Source organism: Rattus rattus, chromosome 1 (genome assembly GCF_011064425.1).
Source record: "Rattus rattus isolate New Zealand chromosome 1, Rrattus_CSIRO_v1, whole genome shotgun sequence".
NCBI lineage: Eukaryota > Metazoa > Chordata > Mammalia > Rodentia > Muridae > Rattus > Rattus rattus.
The window spans coordinates 268140438-268165507 of NC_046154.1; the positions used below are offsets into that span (position 1 = coordinate 268140438).

The 25070-nt window shown below is 42.7% G+C and overlaps 1 protein-coding gene across 1 annotated transcript in view; it reads right to left on the reverse strand.

The window, feature by feature from the left end:
- Nell2 (neural EGFL like 2) overlaps window positions 1-25070 on the reverse strand; it is a 307008-nt gene that overhangs the window by 74237 nt on the left and 207701 nt on the right. The window contains exons 15-16 of the mRNA XM_032885482.1: window positions 12338-12460; window positions 9611-9706 (exon numbers count right to left, since the gene is read on the reverse strand). Coding sequence (XP_032741373.1) covers window positions 9611-9706; window positions 12338-12460 — 219 coding nt within the window. The remainder of the gene's footprint in view (window positions 1-9610; window positions 9707-12337; window positions 12461-25070) is intronic.

Sequence of the window (25070 nt, forward strand, 5' to 3'; positions counted from 1 at the left end):
CAGGAGAATTATCAGCCCATCGGGCCGGGACCTCTCAGTTATCTGTGTCTATGTCTACATCTATGTCTAAGTCTATATCATCTATATCTATATACACACACACATATGCATATATAAAACAGCAAAAAAGAACCCTCCCTCCAAACAGAAAATAAGTCACCACCAACAAAGACAGAAAGGAAAGAGATAAGGCAGAAAGGCAGAGAGCATGCTGAAAAGGAGGCTCCGAATGTGGGGGTGACATGAACCCCTTGGAGCATGAAGATCATCTTTGGAGAAACCATGACATAGGTGGATGTCTTTTGAAGACTTCAGGGTAGTTCAGTTCCATAAAGCCGCTAGTGTCTGGCAATAAATGGGATGGTCAAGTGTGTAATCTTGAACAATTTCTACGTTTGTGTTATGAGAGGGAGAAAAATGTCAACCAGAGGGACCGCAGCAGGAAGAAGATACCTGTGCAAATGAGCCAGGTAGAAAAGGCAGAGGTCACAGGGTCCAATTCCATGGGGACAGTCAACAGGTTGATACCAGAAGCTAGGAAAGAGGGAGGAGTCAGATAACAGCTGCAAAAACACAGCTAGATGGGAGGACTTAGTTCTAGTGTTCCACAGTACTGTTAGGTGCCTACAGTCTACTAGAAGAGTTGGAAGTCTTTCAACTGTGCAATTAATACATGTTTGAGGAGATGAACATCCTAGCTGCCCTGATGTGAGCATAACATGCTATTTGCACGTATCAAATTATTTTCTTAACATCATGAATAGGAGAAGAAGAAGAAGAAGAAGAAGAAGAAGAAGAAGAAGAAGAAGAAGAAGAAGAAGAAGAAGAAGAAGAAAAAAAGAAAGAAGAAGAGGAGGAAAAAGAGGAAGAAAAAAAAGAAGAGGAGAAGAAGAAAAAGAAAAAGAAAGAAGAAGAAGAAGAAGAAGAAGAAGAAGAAGAAGAAGAAGAAGAAGAAGAAGAGGAGGAGGAGGAGGAGGAGGAGGAGGAGGAGGAGAGGAGGAGGAGGAGGAGGAGGAGGAGGAGGAGGAGGAGGAGGAGGAATGCTCCTGTGGATGCTCCTCCATAGCAAAGACACAGGCCTTGGGTGTATGCATACCTGCACTGAATTTACCTGTACTGAATTCCTGGCTGTTCAGTTTGATAACTATGTGACCTTAAGCAACAATTCACTGACTTTAGCTTTTGCTTCTAAAAGTGAGAATGAATAGAAAGACCTAATACATAAGATAGTTGGTTAACAACATAAAATAAAAGGATAAGAAATATGAACCCAGGAAACATTCATTAAGAAGTTACATGTGAAGAATTGAGGCCCCAAACAGGATAGGAACTCCACAGGAAAATCAATAAACAACCTGCAGCTTTCAGAGACTCAACCACCAACCACAGACATACACGGGCTGGACCTGGGTCCCTCTGGCACAAATAGCATAGGTTCAGCTCAGTCTTCAAGTGGATCCCCCAACAACGAGAGTGGGGGTCGTCCCTAAAGCTGTTGCTTGCCTGTGGAGTATGCTCCCCTAACTGGGTTGCCTTGTCTGACCTTAGTGAGAAAGGATGCTCCTAGCCCTACAGAGACTTGATGTGCCAGGCTGGGGGGATATCGGGGAGGGCTCCACCCTCTCAGAGGAGAAGGGAAAGTGGTACAGGGAGAGGGACTTGGGGTGATGGTAAGGGCACTGGGAGGAAAAGACAGCAATTGAGATGTAAAATGAATTTAAATGTTTTTTAAAAAAGGAAATTACATGTGGTTTGTAAGAGTAATTTGAAGGAAGGGGACAATCTAAAGCCAACAACTAGAGCAAGTACAGGGCACGCAGGGACTTCTCTTCATCCCCTTCTCCACTACGGGAATGCAAATCTTCTGAAGATCTGATCAATTCTATGAATATTCATCACGTATAAAACCCTAACAGTCCTCGTTACCATATCCTACATAAGCCAGTGAGCACAGTTCCGTGGAAGGAGATCCACTTCCCACCAGGTGCAGTTCACGCCTTATGGAGAGCCCTGCTCTTCAGTCATTGAGTGAAGACTTTAGCATCTGTCATACACACTGCACTTCAGATCCTTGCCCACCAAGGATGGGTCCCAGGCACCGGGGCTGTAAGTTACCTAGTTTTACTACTAATGGTCGTGACTATAATAATAATTATTAATAATAACAATGATAATACATACTTATTCTTTCTCAAGGTCCATTAGTTGATCTTCAAGCCAAAATTCCAGTTATAATCAATCACTTTACTTTTGCTGAATTAAATAGTTTAAAAAGTAACAAGCAGTAAAAGTATAAGTGGCTGTTCACAGCGAAGGAAAAGATCTAGGTTGTTTGTAAGACTGCAGTTGAGCCTTTTAGAATCTGAAGAAAAATTCCTTAAGTGAGAGAGCATTTGGCATAAAGGCTACCGAGCAAAGAGAACCTCGTAGCCAGGGACACACCAGAGACTGAAGTGACCGGGACCCCAGACTTCCCTCAGTTACTGTGATTGAACCACAAGGAGAGCGCCTTCTTACTCAGTCTTACATTAATGCTTAAATGTAGATACAGAGAAGCCTGGATATGGAAACCGCCTCAGCTCTCTCTGTACGTCCGATCAGCTCTGGGCTCCCTCCTGGGCTCCAACAGCAGGAGAACATCTGGAGGGTCCCTGTGAACGATGCTTGCTGCGGTCACAGCTCCCGAACCCTTCGAGAGCCCTTTCCCAGTTTCCCCTGGCGTCACCATGCCAGGCACAATGCGTAGTGGACAGTCACTTCTAAGGTATTGGGTATTGCTTCCAAGCCACCTGTCCTCTCCCTGTTGGTTGGATAAAATGCTCCCCTATGCGGTCAGAGTACAAAGCTTCAAAGAAAGAAACTGTGCACCTTGAATCTTTATTTCCGGTCATGCGGGTATGTGTAGGAGCTCAGTGACATCTCCAGAGACACCTGTGTGTGCAGGAGCTCAGTGACATCTCCAGAGAAACCTGTGTGCAGGAGCTCAGTGACATCTCCAGAGAAACCTGTCTGTGCAGGAGCTCAGTGACATCTCCAGAGACACCTGTGTGTGCAGGAGCTCAGTGACATCTCCAGAGACACCTGTGTGTGCAGGAGCTCAGTGACATCTCCAGAGACACCTGTGTGCAGGAGCTCAGTGACATCTCCAGAGGAACTGGGGTGTGCAGGAGCTCAGTGACATCTCCAGAGAAACCGGCACTTGCATCCCGCCATGCTAACTGCTGCTTGAGGGCGTTTTGCCATCTCAGGGTACAGCGGGAGCACCTTGGACATGATTCTGACTTTTCTACCCCACTGGCCTTACAGAGAAGTACTAGTTAGTGTACTAGTTAAGTCCCCCACCTGCGAATTCCTGTTTTAGTCATTTCAGGGATTAGAGGTAAGGTCACAGTAACAAGGAGCACTCACCATTGTTGTAACTGACACTAAGACGCTAATTTCTCAATTTAGAAAGGAAAATGGTTAGTAGTACTCCTTTAAAAACAAGGACATCGAGACTCTTAATGAGTTAAGTAATTTGCCCCAGTCTACAGACACAGTTGGCAGTGGGAGGGGGTGTACATGGACATGATAGCCACCTACCCTCTGAGGTATCTGGGTGGTTTGCTCAGAGGGGACCATTGAGAGGTAAATACGATGAAGGAATGAGACATTAAGAATCCCAGGACCTCACAAGAATCAAACAGCATCCATGCTCTGATGGACCAAGCCAGCCGGCCCGCTCCTTTCCATAGGTGGTTCTTGTGATCAGATTACCTGATATTTGGGTGATCTTCCCTTCCTGTTAAACCACCTTCGATCCAGTGACTCCTAGAGCCACACGCTGTTTCAGCTCTTCACATATTTAAGGGTAACTTTCACATGTCACGTGTGTTCATTTTCTCGTTTTTTTTCCCACCTAATAAGCAAACAGCAAGGGTTGGTGTGCCAGCTCTGCCTTTGTTTCCTCTAAAACTTCATCTCTAAGAAGACATTTCCCCGTCACCTTTCCTGCCTGCCAAGAGCCATTCAGAAACTCTTGCCCCAGGGCTAGAGGGCCAGCTCCAAGAAATAGTATTTCCAGATATAACAGGGCAGATATGTATATGAACTCACAGAGACAGTGGCAGCATGGCAGGGCCTGTACAAGTTGGGCCTGTACAAGTTGGAACCAGATCAAATCCAGCACGAGAAGGGGAGGTAGGCACAAAGTTCCCCTAGCCAAGAACCTATGTGCAGTGGTAGGGGCACAGGGTGGGTAAGTTTTCTTCTGTGGAGCCTTACTGGGTGTGTCTCTGCACTCCCGGGCAGGCCATCCTGGCCAGCACAAATCAGACTCCCTGTTGTTTCTTTTATTTTAGGAGGATTGGTTTAGTGAGTAAGAGGGAGAAAGAACATGAAACCGGGTGATAGGGAAGTTGGGGAAGATTTGAGATGACTTAGACCAAGAAAAATGCAATCAAATGTACACTGGGAAATTCTTAAAGAATAAATAAAACACTTAAAAATAAATAGTTTTAAAAAATAAAATTGGAAATATTTTGATATTCTCAGAGAGCTCCACTTGTCCTATTTTCTTGAAAACCTGCTCTCTACCAGCCGGAAAGTGTTTTCTCCCTTGCATTAGCCTCATGGAGTGTCCTGGTTTCTAGTGCTAATTAGGCAGGTCTTACAGTAAGAGTCTAAAAAAAATGTCCCATCATGCCTTTTATCTATTATACATAACCAATACTGGGAAAGAGCAAGCAGGATTTTTTCCAATTAATCTGAAGGACTTGGAAGAATGACGTTGACCTTGGACACTGAGAACTACTATTTTAGGGTTATTTTGAAACAGTTCTGTTATGCAGTCCTGGGTCGATTGGTACTTGTGAAGTAGCTCGGTGTGGCCTCAAGCTCACATTAATCCTCTGCCTTAGCCTCTCAAATACTGGGATTACAGACATGCAACACTGTGGCTAATCTAATTACTTTAAAGAAAACGGGATAGTATTTACATTTTCATAAAGATTAAGTTTGAAAGATTGCCATTTGAACTAAATTTTTGAAAGTCTGGAAATTCCCGAGTCAAATATTTTAAACTACTCAATAATAGTAAGACTATACCAAAGCTATTTATGAATGAAAAGAGAAAACGAGATTTCTTTGAGAGCTTCCTGGCCATGCAGATAACTCAGGGGTGTGCCACGGCCTCCACAGTGACATCTAATACCATGCAGACAGCACTTGTCACACCTTAACTACCCTCCTGCCTTGCCTGCTTCGTCTAATATCTACAGTAAGGTGGGAGGAACTGTTGGGCACAAATTGAGGCGTGGAAAAGTGAAGTGGTAAGAAAAAGATCGCACAAAGGGTGGATGGACGGACGGATGAGCTGGGACTTGAGCTGATGCTTCTCTGGCTTTGACTTTCATGTTCTTGACCCCTGGGCGAAATGTAGCAAGGAAGATCACATTTCCACACTAAAGCCTTAGTACCTAATTCAAAGGGTCCAAGGGCTGCTACATAAAGAGTAGGTATGTTTAGGTACCCAAGTTAACATGCATGAGCTACAGTTGGAAGGTTTTGGGGAGGTGGTTTCTGTCGCCATTACTCCAGCACCAGGGAAGGAAGGACAGAACCCAGGTCTTCATACAGGAAACACAATCCATTGACTATTGCACCACACTGCCCCTGTTTTTTTTTTTTTAATAATCTTATGGAATTTGGGGTAACACAATTCCACCATGTGTAATTTTGTTAAATAAAAGTAAAAAAAAAAGTAAGAGTATGTTTTGCAGATTTCCTCTTGTTTTTTAATATGTTTTAGCCTTCCCATGTAAAGTGACACAAATTAATACAGGTTTTTGCAAGATTCACCTTATAAGTGTAAGAGATTATAAAATTATAAGATTGTAACTATATATGATTTATGATAATGTGAGAATTCAACCTTATCACTGATTGATTAACATCAACGATGCTTGCTATACAAGTTTCTATTGAGATATAATAATACACTAAAAAGATTTTTACTATTTAACTACTACCAGATCTGTAATTGCTAATACATTTTAATACAATAATGTATAATTTAAAGTCAATCAGCTCTAATCCATTTGAAGTTATTTTGAAGTAAATTGATGCTCATATGACTTTGCTTCATTTCTTTTGTTTGAAACCATGTGTATTAAAAAGCTAAATCAGGTTAAACTTATGTTTATTTAACTATTCACTAAAAATAACTCCAAGTTCATCCTGTGTTTGATCCACGGCTCAGAAACACACGGCTGTTTTACACATAGGAATAAAGGAACCGTTCATCACCAAAATGCATGGTATCTTCTATGAGATTTCATCTTACATTTGTTTTTTTTTTCAAACTTGGCATTTTATACCTACTCTTTTCCAGTTATAAACATTTTAATTTCATCTAAGAAAGCAGTTGCTTGTAGGAGCGTGTCAGGTCTTTCAGTGGTATGTACTAAATCATTGTGAGAGATTTACACTTTGTGTGAGACAGCTTTGCATATTAATCATATCAGTAGACACATGTTTGCTGAGGTTCAGCCATGGGCAATAAAGAGAGAACGGCAACCGCGGAGCTGTTAAATCCTGGCGCGCACATCTCTAACACATTGTATTGAGTTATGCAAGGAATAATCGCCCTCCTAAATCCGAGTCAACATCTCATAGACTATTTGGATGCTTAATTAAAAGCAAAGTTATGCTCTTCATGTGCGTGATTTTGTACAGTGGCTAAAAAGTCCATGAAAAATTAATTTACCTCAATAGAGAATGCACGCATAACTCCTTTTTGAAGTTAATAAATTGCTTCCGCCATGTTCTACTAAGACACAATGCAGAAACGGATTAAATAAAAGGAGGAAGAAAGGTTCTAGGGGAACCCTCTCAAGTGAAGTCAGAAGAACTAGTAACTGCTCTGCTCACTAAGAGTGTTTTGAGCAAAGGTGGAAATTCTTTACTCCAGTGCATGCTCAGCACAGCTGGACATGTCAATGACCTTTCTAGGCTTTCCATGCGTCCGGTTCCATCAGGGTAAAGCTCAACCACTTCTGCACTTGGAAAGCACTGCCCTCTTGATGCTTTCTTTACTCTGGGAGAAGGAGAATCCCCACAATCATCATTGTTAAAGCTCATAGGATTAACAGGCAGGTGAAGGTGTGAGCTCAGCAAAAACAGAGCTAATGGAAGATGGTGAGACACTAAGTTCTGGAACAGGCAACATGTTGGAGGGGGGAGGAGGGAGAGAGGGAGAGAGGGAGAGAGGGAGAGAGAGAGAGAGAGAGAGACAGACAGACAGACAGACAGACAGACAGAAGAAATCACAAGAATTTTCACCTGAAACATTTAAAGTGCTCCTAAAGACCTCTTTAAACTAACATGCAAGATGCCCCATCAAGGAAGTCAGTCTACCATTTCCTTCATCGTGGAATTGGTAATTCATTTATATTTTTATTTACAGAATATATACCAAGATGTGCATCACATACTATAGTTAGAGGACATAGAAGTGAGCAAAATACACCCTGTGACCGTGGAGTTTAATATCTACAATTAAAATCAGGTGAGGAGACAGAGAGAGAATCAACACCTTGAGGACCTTGGTTGATTATAAAATAAGAAAATTTGCTCTTTATCATAAGGGTGCACTATGAGTAGAACACACAACATAGGGGTGATGTGATGGTCCTTGTGTTCTGATGTTCAGTGGAGACTGCAGGAGAACCCTCAGCTACCACAACAGTAGCCTTGATGGGAAGGAGCAAAGCCTGATCCAATTAGGAATAGTATGTCCCGTTTGGGGCCTTTGAAGTTAAGGTTTCCAAAGATACCAGGAGGCACTGCTTAGAAAGCAAGAATCTGGGACGAGAAGCATCTCTGTTGCAGCTGATAACTGACTTTTAGGATATAAAAAAATCGGATTGCTCGGAACATGAGTTTTAAGAACTCCAATGTAGATAACTACCTCAGGAGAAAACTGTGAAGATTGAGGTCAGGTATAGAGGTACAGACAATAGGAAGTCATGGCCACGGGTAAACCACTGGGCGAGCTTCCAGCCTCTGTCTGTGCTCAAAGTCCTTGGTTGCTACACAAAGCTACTTAGAGACACCCTGGAACTGTCTGTGCACAGACTCAAAGTTCAGGGATAATTGAAGAAAGCTAAATATCTTGGCGGCTCTTTTTATTTCAGTATCGAATATGTCATTGTTAAATTAATATAATGCCACTACAGATTTTCCCATCTCATCATGTGACTTTTAAATTGATGGATGATATGCACACCAGGGAAAGGTCTAAAAAAAAGCTGGTACTTAGACGTTTAACCCGCACCAGCATGGAGTGCCATTCCCAGGAAATCTGATCAGCAAAACACTGAAGTACAGAGGAAATAGTGGTGGAGAAATAAGTATCTGTGGATAAAAACCCTCGAGAACCGCTGCATCAACAGAGTCTGATTTTGATTCAGCAAATTCTGTGGTAATTGGACGCTCAAAATCCGTATGTTTAGAAGGTTAACCAGTTTGATTCATATATACAATATGTTTGTCAGATTCAGATGTAGGAGATGATGCCTTTCCAAGAAGCCCACATATAAGAGTGACACTAGTTCACATCAGGGATCTGAGGCCATTCTTCGCTGAAGACTAAAAACAATTCCTTATGGGCCCATCTGGAACAGGTGTCCAGGGAAGGCAAGAACTTGGCGAGCACAGCATGCGCACTCCAGTGGGATCTTTAGTGACGCATGCACTTCCCAAGTAGAGCAGGTCATCATCTGCCTCGCATGCTGACGAGGCAGCATTTTTACTAAAGCACACGACTCTAAGTGCAAGAGGCGCAACACACAGGACGACTCCTGTGGGAGACTCGTGAGAAGGGACATAGTGTACAGCTGTGTAGTATACAGCATAGTATACACCAATGGCAGATTTTTCTTGGGACATAAGGCAGTTTCCGAGGTCATCTGCCATGAGACTCCTTAATGGCCGCCAAACCACCACTCATGATTTCAACTGGGAGCCCTTCGGTTCGACTGCTAACGTGTGCTTTTCTTCTGACAGAACACGTTATTTAGGTGTCATACAGCTGCAGACGTACCACATAGTCTTTACCATTTTTTTGAAGTTTTATCATTAGTATGTCTTAGAAACAATAAATTTGGCAAGCACTTAAGTGAATAACTCATGAATAAATGGTTTGAACATTTTCTAATAAATAACAATGAGTGGAAGTGTGCCATGTTTTAATATTTCAAGCATAAATGCAGACTGGAGTGTATCCTAGGGTCAGACACAGCTACTCCCTTCAACTCTAGCTTTAAATATAGCCACCATTTCCAGTAAAAATGTGCTCCGAAGGAGCAGTAAGAATTACTAAGTCCTGAGATCCTGGGCAATCCCACGCATCTTCCTGGAGAAGCTCAATACTGATCTCGTTAGAATAGCTGCAAAACCTCCTCAGAGTGACTTAGGCCATCAGCCAGCGACCATGCGTCACTGAAGCGTCTCCGCCCCTCCTCCAGCACGTCCTTATTAACAGCGCCACGGTTGGAAAACCCACTTGACACCTGAGGTGGTATTGTCCTCCCGAGCTACTGTATGTGTCAGGGTGAGATGACAGTCCTACCTGTCTCACAGCTGGGTCCGGTGAAGCCTTGTGGGCAAGCACAGACATTGGCAGCAATGCAGGCACCTCCGTTTCTGCAGCCGTCTTTGCAGAAAGCTACAATAATCCAGATACACGAATGAGTCAGACAAACGGTGTCAGACACGACTGTCATCACGCTGTAAGTAAACCGCTCTGTAATCTCTACGCCTGATGTGATAGCAATGGATGGAAGATACCGTGATTTCCTCATGGGACAGCAGTTCGTACACATGAGAGAATGTACGCATGAACTTGTACTGGGTTTGGAAACAGTTCCTGTTTTTAACAGGAAGGAAATAGCTTGCCTGAAACATGTCAAAACACAGTAACCTCACGCTGCGAGGAGCACATTGCAGTTGGTATTGTATTCCCTTGTAAAAATCACACTTGAAAGTAAACATTTAAAAGTGGTAACCGTTGTAGATGAAGCGAGTCATTAGAGAATGAGAATGAGAGGAAATAGAAATGATGAAGTCCTGAGGCTCTGAGCCGACTACAACACTGACTAAAGAGCTAAAACGTGCGGGAGGTTCCTCCCTTCCCGGGTTCTGAGCTGGCCCGCTGACTTACACTCACTCCAGTGGCCTTCTGGGAGAACAGCAATCACCTGCCACAGAGAAGTCAGGGACCCAGTGAAGCCTGATGGACTAAACGCTGAGTTTAGGGCAGGCTTTCCCTGAGGAGGAAAGGGCTGAGGTAGGAACCACTGGAAACAGGGTTGTGTGGCGTAGGCTGCCTCTGACACAGGTGAGGAGGAGAGGAGCAACAGCAGCGATGAAAATGAAGGGAGTTGGAAGACAAGGCCTTGTGGGTGAGCCCGAGCTTATGAGGGCTCCTCTCTCCACCTCAGTTACCCACTGACCCATGAACGCCTCTGCCGCATGGCTCTCCTGACCAGCTCTGTGGGTGAGCAGCTCACGCCAGACTCGGGCTCAAAGGTTCAACTAGAGATCCGAAGGCGTAAGCTTCATCCGAGTAGCTGGCTACACTTCCTTTAGGTGGTAAGGTAGAGAAATTCCTAACTGTGGTGTCAACCAAAGCCATGTAGACTGTGTTGACTTTCGGCCTTAAGTCTGTCTCTATCTTATGCACAAAGGGCAGGGGGGTGTTGGTGGGGGAAGAGAAGAGAAAGAACAACGGACAACAGACAAACAAAACCAAAACACAATACAGCTATGACCCAGCAAGGAGTTTTAGATGCATTTGGATCTATAAATCATAGCGAACGCCTTCCCCAGGCCATTTCCAGGCTTCCCTTAACTAATCTGCAAGCTGACGGCTGATGGCTGTACAGAGCACAGCAACTGCGGGCCCAGTTACACGTTCATGGCTGCCTCCTTCCCCATCCTCGGTAGGACGTGGAGGTCTTAATTCAGAAGACATGTAGGCCCAACTTCCAGAGGAAATTTAAAGACGCTTCGAAGTGGTCCTCCATCCAAGCGCACTCTGCTGGCATCCGGTTGTCCTTTCCTGAGCTACTTGTACTTCAGGTCTGGTTTTCCTATCAGACAGGAACCAGTACCGAGCAGAGATGAGAGGAAGAACTGAGGCCAACAATGCAGACCAGATATTTAGAAGGAACTTCTAAGGGTTTAGTTATTTTATTGGTCTTATTTTTTCCAGGCAAAGGCTTGTGAGATTTGGACCCAGAAATGAGTAGGGCTTCTTTATGGTGACCTACATGAAAATCCATGACGTTCTGAATGTCAGTGCACCAAACAGTGCACTACGGACCAGGCCTTATGAGCCACACTGCACTGACTCTGGTCTTCCCTTCTCACAGAGATATGAGCACAGAGTGCCAAGGCAGAGGGCACCATATATTTGAGAGGTGAGCAGCTTTGGAGCCCGGAATGTCTACGTTTATGAATTAATTGACTCTAAGGAATATGAACTCTATGCTATATAGGACTTCGTAGTTTCAAAAGAGCTTTTCTTTTCCAGTGTGAAGAAGGGCATAAGGTCACCTGTCGAAAGGCTCAGAGGAAAGAGAGTTTAATGAGTGGCAGTGGAGTACAGTTGGAATGTCCACCCATGGCAAGTAAAATGGAGGTGGACATTTAGGGAAATTGTCAACTGGCGCTGACAAACCATCAAATACAAGAAACTACAATACACACTGAGCCAGTCTGCATAATTAATATCAATCCCATGGTGACAGACACTAGGAAATAGGGTTCTATTTCAGGGTGCATTAACAAGCTGTTACACTTGAGTAGCTCTTGCTTCCAGAAAAATCGCTATTATGAAATGTTCATGTTTGGGCCCCCAAACAAAACAAAACTGGTAGACCTAATGAATAGAAAGGTCCAGCGAAGCTAAAGAGTGCATTAGAAGAAGAAATGGAGTTCGCAAATTAGAGGGGGGGATTGGGGTGAAGAGGGTTGTGGTTTGAAAGATGGAGCAGCTTGTGATATAAATGCCCAGGGTGTGGCTGTGGTTGGAGAGATGGGGGAATGTGAATGCTGTGACAGAGGTCACAGAAGAGAGGTGCAGGACAAGCTGAACTGCTTGGCTACTTAACTGGTGACACAGCCAAGGAGGGAGGCGGGAGCTGAGGGGAGGGTGATGAGCCATGGACCAACACTGAAACACTCATGCACTCTCTGTCCCTGAGGGGCAGAGGAGGGATGCTCAGGGACCGGGGAGAAGAGAAGGGCAGCCCTGGGGGTGATGCCGAGGAGTCGCCACAGCAGCTCTCTCTACCTTTGCACGTGGTTCCATTCCCAGTGTAGCCAGGCTTGCAGACGCAGTTGTGACCTCCAACGGTGTTAAAGCACAAAGCGTTCTCGTCACAGTTGTGCTGGTTTGTGAGGCACTCGTCATGTTCTGAAATGGAGAAGACAGCTTTGTCACTCAAGGAGCATGTCCACAGGTGCCACACTTTAAACACATGGGTGTCTCCCTTATTACGGAGCCGTTATTCCCAATATCGATGTAGGCAAATTAGTTAAAGACAGCCCTCGATGGTTTCAAATTTGAAGTATTTTTGTGCTGCTGTAGAATTATACATATAATCCACATTTTAACTAGTCAGTCCAAAAGCATCTGGAAAAAAAAGTTCTGCCAGTGGCAGGACAGAGCAGACGTTCTCAGATGCCAAGGTAACCTGTGGGATTGACATCTAGGGAGTTACCCTTGTACACATAAGTCTGTCACCTTAGTATTCTGCATCATGTGTGATTGGCACCGGGAAGGAAAGGAAGTTGCTTTACTCTAAAGTCTTGGCCTACAGGATAACAGGGTTGAAGTTCTGGGAGTTATTTGCCAGTGGTTCACATCTGCAGCTGCACTTGCGGAATAGATTCTTATGCACTGGTGTGGGGAGATCTTAGCGTCAGTGCCTCCCTCCACAAATAAACCACCCTGTGTCTATTCGATAAGACAGATTTTCCTTCCCAATACATGTATCTAATGTGTGCAAATGCACTTTTGATACACAGCAAACATGATGTCCTGTCCCCTTCGACCAGCAATGGCTTGTTCCTTTTCAAAGCCCTCAACCACTTGGTCCCTCCAGCACCCCTAGGAGAGAGGCAGACCTAGGAGGAGGCAATTGTGGCTCACGTGGTCACACAGCTTGCCTGGTTCCCACTGTATTGAGCAACGTCAGACACTCAGCATTCAGCCAAGATACAGAAGGTAATAATAAATATGAGATGCGGAAGAAAATAACATCAAAATCACGTTGGGCAGGATATAAAATATTGAAGGACAATATACACAGATTAGTTTAGGGCCCTGAACTTCTATTATCTGGGTTTCAACATTACTGGTTGGGCTTTTCACTCTAGACTCTATATCCAGAGTGTTTAACATTAATATAGCTGTAACTTCAACAACTTTGCATTTGGCAAGTACAGTTGAGACAACACTGTGTGATTTAAGACAACTCTTAATGGACTGTCTCACGTTTTATTTTTTTAAATATGCATTAACCTTCCACTGTGATCTCATGTCTCATAATATAAGGCAGTCCAATTATGATCATTTTGACTCTATCCCTGTAATAAAACTTTCTGAAACTATTCCCAATAATCCACTAGAGGAACACAAAATTACTAACACCAGTGCTTGAGAGTCGTCTCACTGTTCTTGTAAGTTCCTAGCAAAATCACTCAAATACTAAAATCTAAGTCCCTCACATTCTCTTATATCAGAGCATCGGAACCGTATGAGTCCCTTGCTCATTGTGCTGAAGGACAAGTGCACAGTTACACAGAGTCTGCACTTAGGCATCTTATGATCCCAGAGGGGCCAGAATGGGCAGTCCACTTTCCTGTGAATTCTTCTGACTGAAGCAAAAGAAATCTATGCTCTAAAGTCTGTGCCTGCTGTCAGCTTTCTTCCCAGAACAGTTGGAGGTATTGCAGTTAATCTCTGAATCTGTATGGCTACAACTGCTCACCCTTTAAAGAAGCTGCTGATGGGATAAGTACCATTTCCATTCCTGTCCATCCTGTCTTCCTCATTATCTCACGCTCACTGGGCAATGGGCAAGCGTAACATGATTTGTTTAGTGCCCAGAACTTAGTGTTCTACAAATCTTAAATAATCACTCACTGAAACGAGCTGGCTTACTCTCTTCTCACTTACTCACAGTTCCTGGAAGGAGGGTGTGTGTTCCTGAGCAACCGAAAGGCAGAGACTGCATTTCCGGTTTCTATATGTGCCTTTCCATACACAATGGGCATGGCCTAAAGTGCCCTTCTCCTCACCTTCTCCTGGAAAATACTAGCTACCCTCTGAGACCATGCTACAGTGCCAGGTCCTTTGTGAAATACCTTCATTCTCCTGCCCACAAGCCAAGGTTCCTCTTGGCCTGAGAACCACATGCCAAGCTCTGCTGTTCTCTCTTACTGTGCAGAGCTACTTCTCCCATGCATCTAACCTCATCTCCACTCCGGCATTTTACATATTTAGACAATACTGCTTCTGCTTTAGAGTTCCTTCCATTATTTAATAGAGAATGTGTCTTGAGATATACAAGTAGATATACTATTTATCACCACACACACAGAGATTTGTATACAGACATATATACACATTCAATCCACTTTTTTTTATCGAGAAAGAATTCATAATCTTATAGAGATATCTGGCAGAGACACGTTCCATGTGTTAAAGGTTATTTGTTTTCTTTCTTGGTATACAGTGTAAACTGATTTGATATCAATGATGTAACTCAATAAATAAAATTTCTCCACAGACAGTGGGATTCCTTCTAATGTAGATGTCAAGTGAAACAACAACACACTTGTATTCATCACTAACTCCTAACCTGGGTAAGTTTATATATTACACATTAGGATTTTTCTCAAGATAAATGCATGATTATAAATTATGGGCAACTTCAAAAGGCTTGTACTTTAATTGGGAGGGAAGGCAGAAAGCATGGCACGTGGCTGCCATCATAAGATGCACCAAAGTCACCTACAGATGGCCATAAATTCAGGGGTCAGAGGGAGTTATCTCTCCTTAGACAGGTAGAGGTCAAAGTCTGACTCATGGAGAATGTATATATATATATATATATATATGTATGTATATATATGTATATATATATTTATATATGTGTGTGTGTATGTTCACACATACACATATATATGTGTATATATGTATATATATGTATGTATATATATGTATGTATACATATATGTATATTTATACATAGTGGTGTAAAAGCACAGATTCTAAATTACAATGGCATCAATGAACTTTGATTCTTTTGTTTCTATAACATTGATGATTTTTCAGATTTGAACAAAACAGTTACTCTTAATAACCACAGTATGAAACATTGCTTACTATAAAACACATAATTTGTAAATAATATTCATGTTAGATAGAAATTATATATCATTATTTTATAAAAAGTTAAATTTGCCCTGTAGAGGTTAAATAATTTACCCAAGATTACAGGTTTAGTAACTGTCAGAATTATGAAACACAATATCTGACTCCAAAGCCATAAAATTGCTCGCTCATATATTTATGTAGAGATTTCTTCAAAACTTTTTTAGTCTCCTTTATATTTCTGTGATTTTTAAAAGAATTCTGTAATTTTATTAAAACAGTATTATAAAGAACTTTCAAATTAAATACACACACACACACACACACACACACACACACACACACACTGCAATTAATCAGAACCAAAACCTCTATATTTCATTAATCTTCTATCTGGATAGACTAGTCATTTTGATGCTACAGAGTTTGACATTGGTTTTTACAATTGTACCATCAAGTGAAATTTTATAAATTCATCCACCATTGAAAACTGTAAAATCCATGGAAGAATTAGAACTAAAAAAATAATTGATTTATATTCTCTTTTATGACTCAAGTGTACATTACCTGCATCCATGATTTTGCTTGCTTATACATAAAGCTTACATTGCCCATAAAGTTTAATGTTTCTCATTTCGTGTGTGTGTGCATGTGCGTGTGTGTGTAGTTTTCCACTGCTTTACAATGCAAAGTTATCATTTTATTATTGCATTTCCCACCATACTTTTAACCCTGTCTGGTAAATGCCTTATCAGAATTATAGAGCTTTCCAGGATTAAAGTAGCTTTCATTGCAAAAAGCAGCCTCAATTTTGTAAGGCCAAGAGACCCTTTAAAAAGGAAAGTGTGGCTCATAAAACGATCACTTGCCTTTGATGCAAGGTAGTCAGTTCATAGAAACTGATGGAAAAGTATACAGTAGTCTCAAGAAGTTTATAATAAGAGCGTCAGTAAGTTTAGACAACTGGTTTACCTCAACAAGGACTGGCTGCCTATTGGATTTCCTCATATGTTTCTGCAGACAATATTGCATGCCTCAAGAAAGCCACAGAATCTGCAGAAAGCCACCCCTGTCCAACACTGTTCCACATACCTGTCAGAGCAAACATGTGGTTCCCTGTGCTGACTGATGAAGACCCTCAAAACAAGAGGGCTGTGGGTCTGAAGCACTGACAGTTATCAAATGGTCAGAAACAACACGCAATTTCTATCCTATCAACTCAGACCTTTGAACGTGCACACAGCTTCTTAGCATCAGCACGAGATAATCACCCTACTGCTGATCCTTTCAAGAAGGCCTTAATCTGAGTTTGAGCAGCATTCTATGCTACAACGTAATGCTTTTTAGGTGACTCTGGGTGTCCAGGGAAAATAAACTAGAATTCATTAATTCCCTCCTCTACCTCCCTCCTTACTTTTGCACAGGTATTTAGCGAATATGCTCCCTACCACCAGCAGACCGTATCCCCATGATTAAAACCTGTATCCTAATATCACTGACACTGTGGGAGTTCACTATTATATGTTAGATGATTTCTAACATCTATGGTGAACTGTGCTGCATTATGACCATACCTAAAGATGGAGTGCGAAAATTATAAGCTATTTTAATGAGCAGTGTCAGGGAAACCATGGGTTCAGTAGTGCAGGTTCTGAATCTCAAAGAGACACGGTTTCAGATACTGGGCCTCAGAAAGACAGGCACACAACTTTTCTAGGTTAAGATGGAGGAATTACAGCTTCTAGAGGGGACTTATTAAAAAGAACAAACAAACAACAAAACAAACAAAAAACAAGGAAGGCAAAGACTCCTCACACATGACAGACACGTAGTAAATACTTCTTATCTGTTACCTGCTGGGATTTTTTTTTCCTTCATTAGGTCATGTCCTGACTTTTCCATTTCAATCTGTTGAGAAAAACCTAAATAGTTTGTAGAATTTGCTCTCTTTATAGACTTTTTAGAACCCAAATACATTTTGTATATTTTCCAGAATGCTTCTATTTTCAGCGGTTGCAAGGGAAAACTACTGGCTGTCAGAGAGATGAAAAATTACTCACTTTGTTCCTTAGGACTGCTTACTTCATTCCCTCTCTATTGCAGAAAAATATAGGAATCACATCATTTTCACAGAAATATATTTTTAATGTAGTTGAAGTAACTGCAGAAATTCCCCTCCAAAGATCAGTGGGTACCTGCTCACGTCCTAGTTCACTATTGAATTTCCTGCCCACTCATCATCCCGGCTCAACAGTGATTCCAGGCTGTTCTTCCCCGTGTTTGCTCAGCTTGCCTCCTCTGGAACACTCCCTTTGCTTCCACTGCATTCTGTCCACCTCCTTAACTAACCCTTTATGACCAAGAATCCAAGGGAAAGCACCTCAGAAGTCCTCTCCCCCCCTGAGTGATTCCACAAAGAAATTCACACTGGTTTAATGAAGGTATTTTCTTTCAACCTGTTTCATGAAATCAGTGTTGTAACTGCTCTCTGAACACATTCTGTGATTTCTTCCTTTTAGTTTTTCCTTACTACTTTATTACCTTTTTATTCTATTTTTCATTTGCTAAAAATAGATTTTTTTCATATGACATATTCTGATTGCGGCTTCCTCTTTTCCCACTCCTCAGAGATCTGCCCACCTCCCCTCCTATCTGCCATCCTCTACCTCTCTTAATAGAAAACAGAATCTGAATAATAATAATGATATTAATAATGATGATAGTGGTGATGATGATGATGATGAAGAAGAAAGATAAATCAAAAAGTCCAAAACAGGATAGGACAAAACAAACAAACAGAAGAAAAAGAGTCAAAGTCAAAACACATATAGAGAAACGCAAATATAAACACATACAGAGCCTGAGACATACGTGTTTATACACACAGGAATCCCAGGATCCTGCACATATAAAAACACAAAACTGGAAGCCATGATACACTGTCTTCTTTTTAAGGCAGGTGAAGAGTCAGAATTAAGAAGTAGAATATAAAGGCGAGTACTTCGCTGGGTGTGGCAGTGCCCACCCGAATCCCAACACTCCAGAGACTAAGGCAGGAGGGTGGTGAAGTCAAAGCCAAGGCGGGCTACAGAGAGAGACCCTGTTTTCAAAGCAAAACGAAAAGATTTCACTCATTAGTTTTGAATTTTTAGGCCGGAGTGGTGGTTTATGCTTGTAACCTACATGAAGATTACAAGTTCAAGGCCAGAAGGTAGAAGACCAAGTACAATGTCAGACTGAAGGGATTCTAGAACAGTGCTGATGAGTGGGATAAACACCCTCCTTTCAAAAGATCAAGCAGACAAACGACGGCCACAACATCTCTCAGAAAGCAATCCAGGGCTGTGGAAGGGGTACTAAGCCTTGGGCTTCATGCAGCACCTTTAGCCCAGCGACTGGCACGAGCCTGGTCCCCAGTGAAGGCTGAAGAATGCATCCTCACTGGGAGCTGTGCCCCACGTGAGCCCTCAGAGGCCTGTAGATGCAAACCCTCTAGGTACGGAAGAGTGGCGAGGGTGCACTCCTTCCTGCACTCTCTCTTCGAATGCTTGCTTCTCTTTTTCTCCCTTCAAATTGAGCACTAAGAACTTCACAGGGAAACACCCAAACCATCAGGGATCACACCCTCTGACTGGTAGGAGCCACGATGCACTGCCCTCCCCCTCCTCAACAAGTCAGTGCCGGGGCTGAGCTCCACTGCGCAGTTCCTCTTTCCTACCACAGTTTTCCTGAGCCTCCAGCACATCGGGATTCAAACATGATAGCACTTCCCATCCCAAAGGACAGCTTACGGTATTCGTCAGTGCGCTCGAACAAACACGAGTAGGAAAGCCTCGTTGGCAGGCTTTCATTTCATGCGTCTGTGCACACTGAGTTATGGGATTTAATTTTTCTGACTTTTTCTACTAATATCTTAATATCCACTATTTCTATTTCGACTCATGTCGATGTTGTGATATCATTGGCTTTAATGTTAGGGTTGCTCGCGTTATAATAACACGTACAGTGGTTACAAGAAGAGTAAAGAAAAGCCCTGCCTTCAGCCTGTTTGTAGTTTCTATTGCCTCAGATAAAATGCACACAAGTATAATGTGTTAAGTGTGTACGCATACACATGGTATACCTGCATATATATGCATATATACATGAGTATATTATACATTTATGTGTATGTATTATGTGTTTTATTTATAAATATGTGTATATACACATGTATTACAGACATATATACTGTTTATGCAGACATGCACACACACATATCCAGGTATTTGGTAAGTACGTATGAATTTCAGGCACTAGAGAGAGTTGGTGGCTAGCTTATGTCAGTGCTTTGTTCTGATGTTCGGCTTTAAGAATCAATTTGGGAATGTGATACCTTTTTCTGTTGTGAAAGCCACCTGTTTAAGATTCAGGGAGTATCTTCTTTTTTTGATAATATAATATGGCTGAAGTGCCTCTTTGTTTCCTTTTTGAAATTTGAAATGCCTTTTCTTCTAAACCTTGTTCAGAACCACTCCCATTTACTTAACGAGGTCCCTTCCAGTGCAGTAATTCTCTCCTCGCTTTTCCTCACAGAGGGGATTCTTGTCCTCAAGAACCACTGGACGTTTTATGGAGCAGCCCAAGGAGAGTGTGCTGCCCTGCTGAAGTCCCAAACATCCTCCCTGAACAGTGTGTCACACAGTAACAAGCTGGGTCTCCATATCTCCTTCCTTGAGCCCCTGGCCTCTGGAAATACAGCCAGATGGTTGCTTAGATATTAATAGAAATCAGACTAATCCCAGAAGAGGTGTAGCCTGAGGTACCTGCGAATGAGGAGGTCTCTGTTTCCTCATTTTTACAAGTCTGCTTTGCAACTCCAAGGTTCCCTGACACCTTCTCTGATTTATTCTTTGACCACTCGCCTAGAACATGAATAACACTGGAGAAACTTGCAAACGTGACCTCTTCCAGAAATGGAAGTGGATATTTTCCTTGCAACCAGCAGAGTTTTGCTCTTTGTAGCTCTCGTTTGATGCTACTTAGACATGTTTCTCATATCTTCTCCAAAATGATAGACTCCGTTCATTTATTCATTATCTTCTCATGGAAAAGCTGGGTGAAAGGGGAGGCAGGAAAGCAAAATGAAAAAGATCCGTCATCGTCAGAGACCTGCCACCTTGAGTACATTTCTGGAGTACACATGGTTGGTTTCACCGCGACTTGTTCATTGCCTGCCTTGCCCAGACTCTTGATTCTCAGTCCCCATTCTCAACCCCAAGAAAAACCATAAAGAAGAAGGTATGCTGAAAGTAAAACATCTATTCTGAAATCTCTGGATCTGATGAAACCATAATAGCAAACAGAATTCTCTGAAGAAAAAAAAAGATGCAGTTGCTCAGCCTACAGATCACACGCACGGTGCTAGGAGGTGAACTGCTATCCTCCAGGATTTACTTTTAGATCAGCAGGGTCCTCCAGGAAATCTCCGGGCTCTTTGACATCACATGCTGTCCTTTGTACCCGGGCCTCTCTCCCTAACCCAGGCCAGAGTGTTTTTACTCTACCTCAGCACAGAACACTCTGGATTAGAGTTGTTATTTACGTTATCAGTGTTTGCTTAGAGGTTGTGAGCTCTTTGCCTATAAGGCAGGCGATAAAGAATGGCTAAGGGTGAGTTAGCCATGCCAACTGGTTACCTGCCAATTCTCCAGTGACATCCACACATCTGAGTAAATGTGGCTCTGTAGGTGACCCCAAGCTTCATGTACTAAGCATATTATCATAGTCAGACCTTCCAGAGGTACCCTGTTGAATCCTGAGTGCTCTGCATAGTGTCTAGCTGAGCTCCACCGCTCCACCATAGTTCTTAAGTGAATACTTTCACCAATGGGGAAAAAGGAGTCAGTTTGACAAGATGTCTTGTCAGAATAGCTCCACCTGGGTTCTTAGAAGCTCCTGGTCTAAGAACAGACGACCTGAAAACACAGGGTTGCCCTCAAGTGTAATTGGATTTATACCCACATTCTCTTATCTCAGTCTCCACAAATCTTCCATTGAAAAATTATTAAAGTATTTGTTATTGTGTGGTTGGTCAAAAACCAAAACAAGCAAAACAACAAAAAAAAAAAAAAAAAAGCAAAACCACAAAAACAAAAACTATAAAATGTGATCTCAAAAGGTTCCCGAAACTGGATCAGAAACATCAATCCTGTCAACCTAATGAATTCAGCAATCTCTTTTCCTTCATCTTGATTCTTGTCCACTCTATATTACAAATTTTATCTTACCTAATATAAAATGAAATCCAAAACTTAACTGGGAGAAATACAAAAGGCATTAGAAGGATCTCAACTGTAATCATGAGTCTTCGCCAACATCCTTGGAATGTGATCATACACACCAAGCTATTTGAATATATTTTATGAATATGCAAATGTACCCACTGTGTTCTTATTTCACATGGCAGGCAGAATGATCAAAACAAAAGGACTCCTGTCACCTTCCCACTGTCTTCCTTGGCTTCTCTTCACACTTTGAATAAAATCCAAAATCTTGCCTTGACTACGTCCGCCCTCTGTATAGCCATCGCCTGCCAGCCTCCTCCACTCGAACTGGCTTTCTGGGTTCCTTGAAAGGGGCATCTCACCATCCTGTCTGTTTTGCATGATTTAATTCACTCGTTTTCACATATTTTCACAGCTCACTTGTGCATTGATTTCAGGGCTCTGCTCTTGGGGTATGTCTGTGGATAAGGTATTCCGTATAAAAATATTTGGCTGTATATTTAGGCCTGTCTTCTACATTAGAATGAAAATTCCGTTAAGGTAGGAACCCTGATTTGTTTTGGCTATGTATCCAGCTCCTACAAGAATGTGTGGGGCAGGGGGAAAGGGAATTCAAGGAAGCAAACTAGAAACTACATGTTGCATCTTTTACAATTTGCTTTTTGCTGACCACATAAAGAGACTGGAGTTTAAGGGCTTTATGACATATCCAAGGTCACAGTTAATGAGCAGCAAAACTGGATCTTAATTAAAGTCTTCCAGATTTCACAACAGCTTTTGATGATAAAAGAAAACAGTACAGCCATGGGGTACCAATACTGGAGTCAGCTTTAGAGAAATTGGCCATTTCTCTTTTCTGGACAAATCTCTCCATAATGGATTTTAATCCTGGTTTATTTTTGTTTCCCTTCCACTCGTGGAAAGTGAGCCCTGGTGTGATTTTACAAATCCCTGCGTGTGAAAGCTAACAGGATGTGACAGCTGGTCTGTCCCCTGCTCATCACACTCAGTGGTCTGTAACAGGGTAAATGACACAATTACCTGGTGTAATTACTGCTGTTGACAATGTAGTGTCCCCTGGGAATGCTTTATGAAATTCAAAACTGCTTTTCTTGTCAATCCAATCAAAACCTCTGCCTATGTACTTTGAGCGGTATTTTGCTGAATAAATATTTAAAATCGGAACCTAAATCTAAATGAGTGTCCATGCCTGAGTCTAACTCACAAGCTGTGCATGTTCTCTGCCTGACCCTGATTTCCTGCATGGGAGTGAGAACCTTTTCTAGGAAAGCTTTGCTTTCAATCCTCAATCCTATCTCCCTAGTGAAGGTTCAGAGGAAACCTCACAGGAAGGCAAGGGCACACACAGGCCAAGTGACCCGAGGACATGAGACTTCACTAATGCCCCATGTCCATAGGGGATGACTGCACAGCAGATTTGCTGCTTATTTGATTAAAACTACAATTCTTGAGAACACAGACACGAAAGATGGTGATAGCCGACTGCTCTGAGGCGGGCTGCCTGCCAAAATCTCCCACAAGTCACAAGTAGGCTGGAAAGAAAGAAAGAAAGAAAGAAAGAAAGAAAGAAAGAAAGAAAGAAAGAAAGAAAGAAAGAAAGACAGAAAGAAAGAAAAAAAAAAGAAAGAAAGAAAGGAGGGAGGGGGAGGGGGGAGGAGGGGATGGGGGGGGGATGGGGGGCAGGGAGGCTTGCGGCTATAGCTTCTCTCCCTAGTCTTCCAAAAGGGTTAACTGCCAATTGCCATTCCAGCCCAGGGTGAGCAGACTAAAGAGCTTACACACAGTGTGAGGAGCAGCCCACTCGTGAGGAAGTAGAACAAGCTCTCCCGCTGCACACTCCACAAGCACACCTTTCCCTTCTGTGCACAATCACTGTAGAAACAGAAGTGGATTAGTAGCTGGTTGATTTAGCCTTTACAGATAAGACCCTTGCTTTAATGGTGCAGTAAATTCGAGGAAACCACACCAGAAGGATGACTATTATTAAGGGGAACTAATCGGCCCTTTATTGAGTTCACATGTTCTTACAGTTTGGGATCAAGAGCAAAAGCCAATGGATACACAGGCGGGTAAGGAGGCCAACAGTGAAGGCCACGTTTCCACAATAGCTGCTGCAGAGCACTGACTGACACAAGAGTGGCGAAAGGGGGGTCGTATCTAACTTAGCGCACCTTGACTGGATACAGAGCTCTTCACCGAGGAGCTGAATCTATCCTGACTTTTAATTTCAAGTGTATTCTTGTTGACAGAATTAGACCAAGTCCGGCAACTCAAGCACCAAGATGGCGGCACGATGCGAACAGTGAGGCGTTCTTAGGTGCGTCTGGAGATTTTGCACGTTAAAGGCTACAGGATGCAGTCAGTGTCAGTGAGCAGTGTTTTATGACTGGAGACTGCAGCACTTTTAGAAGAAAAAGCAAAGGTAAGTTCGTACGTCCTCTGCAGACCCTCAGACCTGGCTGTTTCCCCCTACTCAAGACCTACGGCATTCCCACCCCTCAGCAGAGGACAGGAGAGCGCTTAGCCACAACCACCCACCTACCACAAAGCACTTCAAAATGTGTCCTCTCAATTTCTCATTGAGGCCATTAAATCTCTATCTAATCCCATCCCCACTGGCCTCCACGTGTCTATCTTGGCCTTGGTATCCACTCTCCATCAGTGGTTAGCATTGGAGTGGCGGTGTGCGCGGCTCCATGCTGCCAGGGTTAGCATTGGATTCCAGAATGTCCCTGGAAACACAGTGCTGGCCTCTCGCTTTGGTCATGGCATCCATTTAGCACAGGGCAGTATTCACCCATCTGTGTGTTTCCAAATCTGCTACCTGCCGTCCTTCTATTTCTGGCAGCAAGTTCTACAGAACATGGGTGACGGTAGGCTTCAATTTTTTTAAAAACCTACTTTTTCTTTTATTTTATTGGACTTTTTTTAAAGTGAGGTAAGGCAATCACAGAAAAACACACATGGTATGCACTCACTGGTAAGTGGATATTAGCCCAAAAATGTGAATTACCCAAGATACGATCCACAGACTACATGAAACTCAAGAAGAAGGATGCCAAAGTGCAGATGCTTCACTCCTTCTTAAAAGGGGGAACAAAAATATTCATAGGAGGGGATATGGAGGCAAAGTTTGGAGCAGAGATTGAAGGAACAGCCATTCAGAGCCTACTTTTAATATGGGTTCTCAGAAGCTGTGACCCCCCTTCGTCTAGTCCATCATTCAAAGGTAGAGGAGAAAGATGGTAAATTGGTGACTGACTAGCCCCGTGTCTGGTCCCCAATGAATATGAATTAGATGACTGCATCCTGAGACTGAAAGGCTTTCCCCCATGCGTGTCCTTCCTACGTGCTTC